At 40.1% G+C, this 9,405-nt stretch overlaps 2 protein-coding genes across 6 annotated transcripts; one reads left to right on the top strand and one right to left on the bottom strand.

Moving 5' to 3' along the window:
- Window positions 1–22: 22 nt before the first annotated feature.
- On the bottom strand, window positions 23–3,945 carry si:ch211-145b13.6 (GPI-linked NAD(P)(+)--arginine ADP-ribosyltransferase 1). Of its 3 annotated transcripts, none has more exons than XM_035144719.2 (4): window positions 3,893–3,945; window positions 2,267–2,370; window positions 1,461–2,164; window positions 23–873 (listed from the first exon to the last, which is right to left on the bottom strand). In XM_035144719.2, the coding sequence occupies exons 2-4, from the start codon at window positions 2,324–2,326 to the stop codon at window positions 798–800; spliced, it is 840 nt and encodes a 279-aa protein (XP_035000610.1). In that variant the 5' UTR covers window positions 2,327–2,370; window positions 3,893–3,945; the 3' UTR covers window positions 23–797. The 3 variants fall into 3 exon arrangements, with proteins under 3 accessions (XP_035000610.1, XP_047200546.1, XP_047200545.1); XM_047344590.1 differs by having other exon boundaries at window positions 3,878–3,905; XM_047344589.1 differs by lacking the exon at window positions 3,893–3,945 and adding an exon at window positions 2,624–3,581.
- primpol (primase and polymerase (DNA-directed)) lies at window positions 3,919–9,403 on the top strand. Of its 3 annotated transcripts, none has more exons than XM_035144687.2 (15): window positions 3,919–4,022; window positions 4,556–4,602; window positions 5,517–5,813; window positions 5,936–6,030; window positions 6,117–6,255; window positions 6,606–6,753; window positions 6,846–6,948; window positions 7,029–7,177; window positions 7,263–7,425; window positions 7,506–7,597; window positions 7,725–7,811; window positions 8,257–8,365; window positions 8,443–8,519; window positions 8,638–8,684; window positions 8,788–9,403. In XM_035144687.2, the coding sequence occupies exons 3-15, from the start codon at window positions 5,640–5,642 to the stop codon at window positions 9,019–9,021; spliced, it is 1,617 nt and encodes a 538-aa protein (XP_035000578.2). In that variant the 5' UTR covers window positions 3,919–4,022; window positions 4,556–4,602; window positions 5,517–5,639; the 3' UTR covers window positions 9,022–9,403. The 3 variants fall into 3 exon arrangements, with proteins under 3 accessions (XP_035000578.2, XP_035000586.2, XP_035000571.2); XM_035144695.2 differs by lacking the exon at window positions 3,919–4,022 and adding an exon at window positions 4,080–4,116; XM_035144680.2 differs by lacking the exon at window positions 3,919–4,022 and having other exon boundaries at window positions 4,333–4,602.
- The last annotated feature ends 2 nt before the right edge of the window (window positions 9,404–9,405 follow it).

Here is a 9,405-nt window from a genome sequence, read left to right as displayed (position 1 = left end):
AGTCAAAATAAAGCAAGACGAGGGGAGTTCAACCAGTTTATTTCAACTCGTACGTCTAAAAGCTGCTGTTCTCAACTGAGACTGCCTCTTTTGGAGCATCCTGGTGAGGTAAGAGTTCATCTTTTTAACGTGCGTTCACTGATAAAAGCATAAAATACAAACACATCGATAAAAAGGAACTAGACTATCTTTGAATTACTAAAGTAAGCATTGCTTGATTTGCATAAACAAAGCACCTCGAAAGGGAGGCCAAAACATCTGGATCGCCTCCTGGTGGCTGTACATCATAAAATAGAACCTTCAAAAGACAACTAAAAACTCAGTATAAGTACAAGTGGAATATATTTTTCTCAAAGTTGTTTTCTGTCATTTCTTATCACACTGATGTTTGTTCAAGTGGTAATTTTTCCAGTCTGGTTGTAATTAGTTATTTGATGCTATAAAAATGTGGTTAAACGTCATGATATATTAAACTGAGACTGATTTGCGATTGCTCAATTTTGTGTATTAGCGGGACCTCAATACCACAGCTCCACTCTTCAATCACTTCTGGCTCCACACCAGCGTAAGATGTATCTGGAATATTTGGGCTTTGCACAATGGGAGGACGTATTATACATCTTTATTACACAATCAATGATTAAAATATGGAAGAAGTGATTTAAAAAGCAATGCGACAATGTTTTTGCAGCTTGCAACATCTTAATTGCATGACAGCAAAACAAGTTGTTCATTGTGCAACTGTAAAATCAAACCAGTATTTTGCATTTTAACGACTGGTCTGAGATTTCTTTTACTCAACAAAAGAAGGAAAGAGACAAAGACAAAAGCACCAACACAAGCCACACATGGGTGGAGACGACAGCTGGAGACCTATGAGACAAAGAGAGATAAATATGTTTAGTTGGTCATACATGAACATTCATGCATGAACATTCAAGTTCCAAAAAGAAGATTTTTTGCTAAAGTTCTGGTCATTCCACGTGAGAAATGTTCCCGTTTTCTGTTTTATTTCTGTGCCAGTCAATTGAACTTGAATTCGTCGAACAATGACTTCAAAGTTGTTTACATGTATAAAGCTGCCGAGTTAACAGATTTTGAGAAAACAAGTTTAACTTCAAATATTGAATTGACAACTAATCAGCTCTGTTGACAAATGTTACAGAGAGATTTTCTTTCTATTTCCATTTTCTCAGTTTCTTCATCTGACACGAAAGACTGACAGCTTGCAACCACTATGTAGCAGAGTTGGTACAAAGAAAGCACATAAGGTTGTATGCTTTTTGTATTTATTACATATATCTGATACCAAACAATTCTTAGAGGTTAGGGTTGGTAGGTTGTGCATTCAACCTCTATGAGGATTATATGACTAACTTTCTAAGATAACACCGACAATTTACAACAATGCACATGACATTGAGAAACATATCTGAGTTCAATAAGAATCTGTCTCTTACCGTGAGAAGATGTCGCAGTTGTTCGAGCCCTGCTGACCTGAGGCTTTCAAGACGATCACAGTGTACTCCCCATTGTGATCAGTTGTGACATTTCTACTCTCCACTGTGAACTCTTCAGCTGGACTCAACAAGACAGTGTTTGTTTGCTTCATGCAAATGTTTTCACCCACTTCGGCAAAGAAGCAAGACGTGATGTTCAAAATCACTTCGTCGTCCAAATCATGTGTTTTCTCTAGCGTGCTGAAGCTCAACTCGGCCAAGGTGAACCTCCTCAGTCTCACTTTTGAACCAACTTGTGCCGTGACTGCTTTATCTGGTAAAACATACACATTCTTGCAAGTCTGGGGCTTCTGCAGCACCATGTAATCCATGAGCAGGAAGTGGAGCGACTTGAAACTGAAGTTGTTCTCGTAGGTGCTAACGTTCCCGCCCATGGTCTCCACTTGGCTGTTAAAGGTGTCTTTAAAGTCCCCGTTGACGTATGCCCCCAGTGCAGCAGTATGTTCTTTGATTCCTCCTGGGATCAGCTTGGAACACTGGCTACTGACGTTCCATGCTGTCCGGAAACCCACAGTGAGGTTCAGCTCTTGTCTTAACAGGCCTGAATGGATGAACTTATCCATGGCCTTGTTTCTGCATTTATCATACAGGTAGTCCACAGCATCTGGGGCCATGTCCAGTTGTTTCGGTTCCTCTGCTGCCACCTTTATTTGAATATGGAAATTAAAATACTGTTGAGAGGAGAACATTTTTATCATATAACATCATAACAATCAACTGTTATTTGTACGGTAAAGAATACTTACGCTGTAGTAGAGGGCTGTGAAAACAACTGCAGCAAGAAGCACTTTTCGTCTGTTCCACATTTTAAAGGGCTTCCTCTCGTCTGTGTCCGTCCACACACAGACTGCTGCATGCACCAGAAATCAGAGAGAAGAATTTCAGGACCCAACTTGAATAAAAATGTCTGTGTCAGGATTGGCTGGTCTGGTTAGTTCCTCTAATGCTTTCCTTGTTTGGACAAGCCCTCAATCTCCCTTTATCAGTTTTCTTTTTTCCTCCGAACACAGCAACCACCACCCGACACCAGATAAGACTAAATGTAACTAAAGTGTCAACGCTAAAATGAAAAACAGATGTTGAAAATGCTGAAAAGCACATACCTTAAGTCAGGAGAATTTATTTCTGGTAGCAGTGAAAATAAAATCAAGTCCACACACTGAAAACTGCAGGGGTGTGATGATCGTACGCAGATCAAATTACTGGGAAGTGGAAAAAAAATACTTATCTCACCAGGCAGCTCCTTCTCCTTTCCTGTGGAAGGAAACCTCATCGGCCCCCTGATGTCTACTTACTTGTTCTACGCCAGCTTTTTAAGATACACTTTTTTATTTTCTTCATTCCAGATTGTGATGTGTTAACAAACTTGGTTGTTTTCTCGGGTTGTTTCTGAAAATACAGGTTCATCTTTTTTTCTAATATTGTAAGACCCCCTATAAACACAGCAGCTAGACTCCTCACCAAATCTAGAATATATTACTATGGTTTTAGCTTCCAGTAAAGTTTAGATTTGTTTTAAAGATTTCATTTCTGACTTTTAAGGCCCCTTCTGGACTTGCACCTAAGTACATTTTGGATCTTTTGACACCATATCTTACCTCAGGTGCTACTCGCCATTTAACCGTGGCTGGGGGGGACCAGAGGTTACCGGGCCTCCTTTGGAACAATGTCCCTGAGGATATCCTGGTAAACTTATTGTCTAATTTTAAATCTATCTTTAAGACACATTTGCTTTCTCCTAGCCCTGATCTTAACGACTGTTGTAATCAATTCTCGTTCAAATCTTCTTTTTAATCTTTTCTCATTTTTTTGCTGTATGATTTTCAAATGGCCTGTTTCTTACTGTCATTTAGTACAGAAGGAATGCAGAAGTCTTTTGTTTCATGTGAGAAAAAAAGCTCCTTTACATAAAAACATTACTGTTATGACCCTAGCTCATAGAGGAAAAGGGAAGTGCATTCACCAGTGGGAGTTGGTAGATGAAATTAAAGTAATTTTTTTAAAGAAATAAATGACTTTCATATCCTGAATGAGCCCCCATTTATGTTAAGACCCTAGCTCGTAGAGGAAAAGGTAAGTACACTATTTATTTTCTGTTCTGTAAATAAATGACTTTATTTCCACTAGCAACTGAAACTGGTGTATGTACTTCCCTTTTCCTCTACGAGCTTGGGTCGTAACATAAATGGGGGCTCATCCGGGATATGAACCCGGACCTCTCGCAAGCTACTTAACATAAATACACACAGAAATGACATACCCCAAGGAGGTAGCCTGGCAGCCGTAACAATAACAGACAAATAATTTGATGCCCATCCGGTTTTCAACAGCTTATAAAGTGAAATAACATTCCTTACTGTACAAAGACTGACCTGATGAATGTGAATGACGTTTTCTTTGGTGTTCCCTGGAGATAGGGCTTGTTATAAACACCTCCCATTCTGTGACCTCCTCTCACTTCCTTCCTTCTTTCTTCACTGACACAGTTTTTCCAGGCTGTAGGTGAGTCACAATGTGAAGTCTGGAATACTTTGACAATTTCTCTGTGGTTGATTATAATTTGAATTGGATCAGAAAAAATAAACTACAGTGTAATGTGAGTACATATATGTACAAGTATATTTACCTATTAGGGAAGAATGTGAGGATTCGTATTACTCACCTTCAGTGTTCAGTGTCACCTTGTGTGTCACATGTGCGTTTCAATTTATAATATCTTTTATATATATACATTTTTTCTGACTTTGTTTTTTCACTCAACTGTCGTTGTGGTGGGGGGTTTTATTTTGAAAAACACAACCGGAAGTACGCCCCCTGTGTGGTCGATGCTGATCCGGTCCATTGTGTGTTTTTGTTATGGTTCAGTCACACTTCTTCACGTGCGATAAACATGTAGGAATAATATCAGAGTCAGTTTATCTCTGTTATAGATAACGGATATAGTTTTATGACCGGAAATAGCGCCGTTTCCGGTTCCAGGCGCGCCAAAATAGAAAATGGACGCTGGTGACAGACGCTTGTGTTTGTTTTGACAGTTCGACTCAAAGAGAAACGTCCCGGACTGGTTTGTTTTCAACTAATGGTGAGTAATGGCCGACTGTGTCCTGCTGACAGCCACAGTAGAGTTAATGCTGCTGAAGTAGAGTTTCAGTCTGTGTTACAGGAGGAGCAGCCTGGTTCCTCCACTGAACTGTGTCAGGTGAACGATGTTGTTAATAACAATCCTAATGTGATTGTGTCACATGAAGTGTATCGAGCTATAAACAAACTGGTGACATGTAATTGATTCGCCTCGTTAGCTCCACGTCCTGCTATTTGTTGTGGTTCTTATTTACGGTGGCCGAGACGTCTCACACTAGTGCATCAACGGAAAACACGAATGCAAAATTACACGACACAACTAACACCAACACCACAATAATACTACAAATGCCACGACACAACAACTGCGAAAACCACGACACAGCGGCAAAAGTCGCAACACAACTCCGTCAGTGCAAAGGAGCTCCAGGTGGGTTTAGACCAGAAAGTTGTGGTGGCGGTGAACTGCTTACACTGTGTGTTGTTGATGCACAACATCATCTGCATGGAAGAGTCATCAGAGGGAAATCTCACCTGCGACCTCATCACAAAAGTCTGCAAAGCAAGGAAACAAGTTCTTTGGACACAAATTAAAAAAGAGCCTCAAAGACCAAAGTTGTGTTGGGAGATGAACAGGAGCAGCATTTCATGAGAACACCAGCTCGCTAACTAAAAACAGGTGGCAGGAAATCAGCTTTGGCTTTGTTTCGTGGCAGCCGGTTTGCAGAGAGGGAAGAATGGATTCCACTAATCTCAGCGAATTCTTTAATTTTTAGAATCCAGCAGTCAGTCAAGAAACTGAGTTTATCAAGTAAACATTGAGTCGGATCTCAAAAATCTGAAAACACGTTTTTTCGGTGAGGGTAGAAACCCCGATTTATATGATCTGTTGCTTAACGTGTTTGTTTTTTTCAGGTGGGAGAATGACGGGACGATCACGGCTCATCCATCCATTCAGAGAGTTGCTCAACTGTCTTCGACCAACTCTCTGAATTTTTACCAGCTCCAGGACGCCGCAGCTGACCTCTGACCTGGAGGATGAGTAAGTGGGGAGAGCGACTGAAGAAGGTCGAGCAGCTCGCTCAGTCATTCCAGCACAAACCTCTCTCCGCTCCCTACAAACCTCGACTGTGGCCGTGCCAGCCTTCGTCTGTCTGGAAGCTCTTCCCACGTCAAAGTCTGGCCATCGGCTTCGCTCAGAGCTGCAAAGAGGTAACGCGACACACTGGTGACACTGGACAGTCTCATCTCTCTGATGTTTGACCTTGTTGTAGAAGTTGTTTTCTGTCTTATCAGGAAAAAATTCTCACATTTGTACGCTACTGTTTTTCCAGGCTATACATGTTTTTGCACTCGAAAAAGAAAAGTCAAGTCAAGGTCAGAGGATCTACCTGGTCACCAGTTACACTGAGCTGTGGCATTACTACAGGTGATTAGTAGCTTCATTCTGCAAAATCAGATGCGCCTTTTTTCGTGCTCTGGGCCTTGATGGGGATTTTGTCAATATTTCTTCAGGACCTACCCTCAGTCCTTGATGCACTGCTACGAGGTGATTCCAGAGGGCGCCGTTTGTAAGCTTTACTTTGACTTGGAGTTTCACAAGCCCTCAAACAAAGGGGCTAATGGGAAAACTATGGTGTCTTCTCTAATCCAGGTTGGGTTCGTTCTTTCAACATTTACCTACTTTCTGTTTTTATTGAGCAGCTTGTTTTACATATAGATAATGATTTATTTGTTTAGTTTATGAGTTATAAGGCCAAAGGACGAGTCATTTAATCTATTGATTATTGATTGATCATTCATTACGTCTATAAAATGTCAGAAATTTATCAAACAGTTTCTCAGAGCCCACTGTAAATCTTTAAAAATAATAATTCAATAATTACTGTATATATTAAAGAAAGATCTCGATAGAAATCATTTTCTGTATCTTGTTACTTTCTTTCTTTAGAGATCCAGGGTGTTTGTATGTTTATGACCTGTCTGTGTTTTGTTTGTCCATAGTTTGTCTGTAACAAACTGATGGAGGTTTATGGGCTTGAATGCTCTGTAAAGAACGTCCTCACTCTTGAGTCCAGCACCGAGGAGAAGTTCAGTCAACATCTCATCTTCAATCTGCAAAACGCAGTGTTCAAAGACAACATACATGTTGGTATGTTTCAGGTCACATGGAGGCAACCAAAAACATAATTTTTAATTGGTATCTTATTCATATATTCTGTTTGATCATTCATTGTTTTTTAGGTCGGTTTATCCACGCAGCTCTTCAACCCGTCCTGATCAAAGCCAGACATGGAGGTTGCCTGGATGGTGGGATTCATCCGGAAGCAGAAAACGGTGAAACACGGTTCGTTTTCTTTAGGACTGTGATGCACAAATTTTGATCTCTGTCCTCATCATCTCTAAATCACTGATATTCTGACACAGAACACGTGTTGTTCCTGAGGGAAAAGCAGAAGAAATGGATGATGTCGTTGAAAGTCCTCAGACCAAGAGACGGAAGCAGGAAGAGACAGACCTGAGTTTCCTCAAGGTGAAAAACAAGGACGGCCAGGACTGTCTCTTTGTTGATCTTGGTAAGACAAACCACTTTACAAATCATTCTTTGTGAACCTTACTAGTATGTACACATGGATTTTATTTGCAATGTCTTCAATGTAGGTGTCTACACCAAGAACAGAAATTTCCGCCTTTACAAGTCATCAAAAGTGGGAAAGAACGCTGCCTTCAGTGTGGCAGACAACAACCAGTTTACTGCCAAACAGAAGAAGGAGATCTCCTATGAGGAAAGTGTGTTCTTGGCGTCCTTGGTCTGTAATGTGAGGTACACTGGAGCACTCTGACACTCACTTATGTAAGTGTCATTAAACCACAGCACCAGAGCTTATTTCTGAATATCATCAGTTTCACAGGTCAGAGGATTCTCTCATGGGATGTCCCAGAAACAAAGACATCCATGACCCAGAGACCTCTGCAGGGATCAGCCACTACTCCAGGTGACACTGAACTGAAAACAAAGGATTCTTTGAAATATATTACAACATTTTACCTTGATATTTTTTAACATGTATATAGTTTACATTTAAATGTATGTAACTTTTTTTTTCAATCCATTCCTCACAGACTCACTTTCTGGTTCCCTGTCGTCCCCTCACCAAGAAGTGGACAACTTTGTCTTAACCCTGGTTAGAAAGGACGGTATTCAAGGAAGTAAGTGTTTGGGTTGATACAGGAAGTGTTTTCTATAGACCCTCATGTATGAAAAACTGGAACAATTAATGTTTATTTTTTTATCTTTTTTCTTGGACAAAATAACAACATAAATTGATTTTTTGGGAATAATTTTCTCAGACTCTATTTTATTTTATTTGTTTTTATTTTTTAAGTTAAACGACAAAAAGCGTTGGTGTGTTGTAGTTGAGTTAGTAAACAAAGGGTTATCTTAGTAGATGTTTGATCATCCACTACAAATTACAGATTTTCTTCCTCGGAAAGTAATTTTATGCAAATAACCTCACACTTAAACAACATAGTATATGGTCCAAATTACTGTCATATTTCTTTCATCACATATTATCCAGCCCCTTGATTTTAATGTTTATTTATTTTGGACAATGCAAATGATATCACCAGTTCCTCTTGTTTACCTCAACAGGCATCAGGCGATGGAACTACTTTGTCGCAGAACAACTGCTCGTCTACGACATTGTCAAATACCGCTGGTGTGAAAATGTGGGAACGTTTCATAAAAGCAACAACATAATGTACGTGCAGTGTCTCATGTTACACGTTTCTTTGACTTTGCGCCACCTGCCTCATGTGGTCTCATCCCCCTCTGTAGGATTGTTGTGGATCTCAAAGAGGAAGCGTGGTACCAGAAGTGTCACGATCCTGACTGCAGGAACTTCAGATCCTCAAGTAGGTTATGAATCTACAAAGCTGCTCCTCTTAGTTCTCATATTTAAAATAATTTAAGGGCACCTTATAGTAATTGCAGAATTGTGTTAACACCACCTGAACATTTCTCCTGTTGTAGGTTACCCTCTGCCACAGGAGATCTGCGTGAGCTACATCATGACACTGGTTTGTTTGCGTTTCCTCAATCCAGACAGGAAACTCTGTCGTCTGTTTATGTTCAAAGACAAATGTTCTTCAACGTCTGATCACGTCTCTCATTCACTGACAGGACGATGAGGACCAGGCTTACTTAATGGACGACACTGGAAACATTGAGCCCAGCCAGGCACCAAACCAGACCCAGCAGAGAACAGTGTGTCCACAGGAAGAACCAGCTGACTTGTGGGGAGACGGACAGGACGAGCAGGACTATTTAAAGAGCCTGGACGACTTTGAACAAACCAGTGCGGAGATCTCTGATCAGCTGCTGCTCAGTTGCATGGGAGAGTTTGATTCCCAGTAGAAGGTAACAGGTTATATTGCACTGGCTGTAAAGCATCACACATACTGTTTTATTTGCTGTACTCCCTGTAAGGTTTTAAAAAACGTTATAAATGTTTTAGCAACATATTTGTAAGAAAAAGTCCATCAACTGTAGCTCTCCCTGTAGGCACATACAAATGGAGCTGCTGTATTTTAAGATAGTGAATGACCTTGTCAAGTTATAAAAATATAAAATGTTTTCAAAGGAAAAGTTAAAATTGCTGACAAATACTGCACATACATAAAAACACTTACCTGTAAAGCAGGAATTAAATGTTTATATGCTGTTTTACTTAAGATATACATATTTAATGCACTTTGTCATTTGCAATAAAACAGTTTTCTAGCAAACAAAAGTTCAACA

This window comes from Hippoglossus stenolepis, chromosome 2, assembly GCF_022539355.2.
Source record: "Hippoglossus stenolepis isolate QCI-W04-F060 chromosome 2, HSTE1.2, whole genome shotgun sequence".
NCBI classification, from domain to species: Eukaryota; Metazoa; Chordata; class Actinopteri; order Pleuronectiformes; family Pleuronectidae; genus Hippoglossus; species Hippoglossus stenolepis.
The sequence above is the reverse complement of the archived record's forward strand: the minus strand, read 5'-3'. Positions and strand labels throughout refer to the sequence as shown.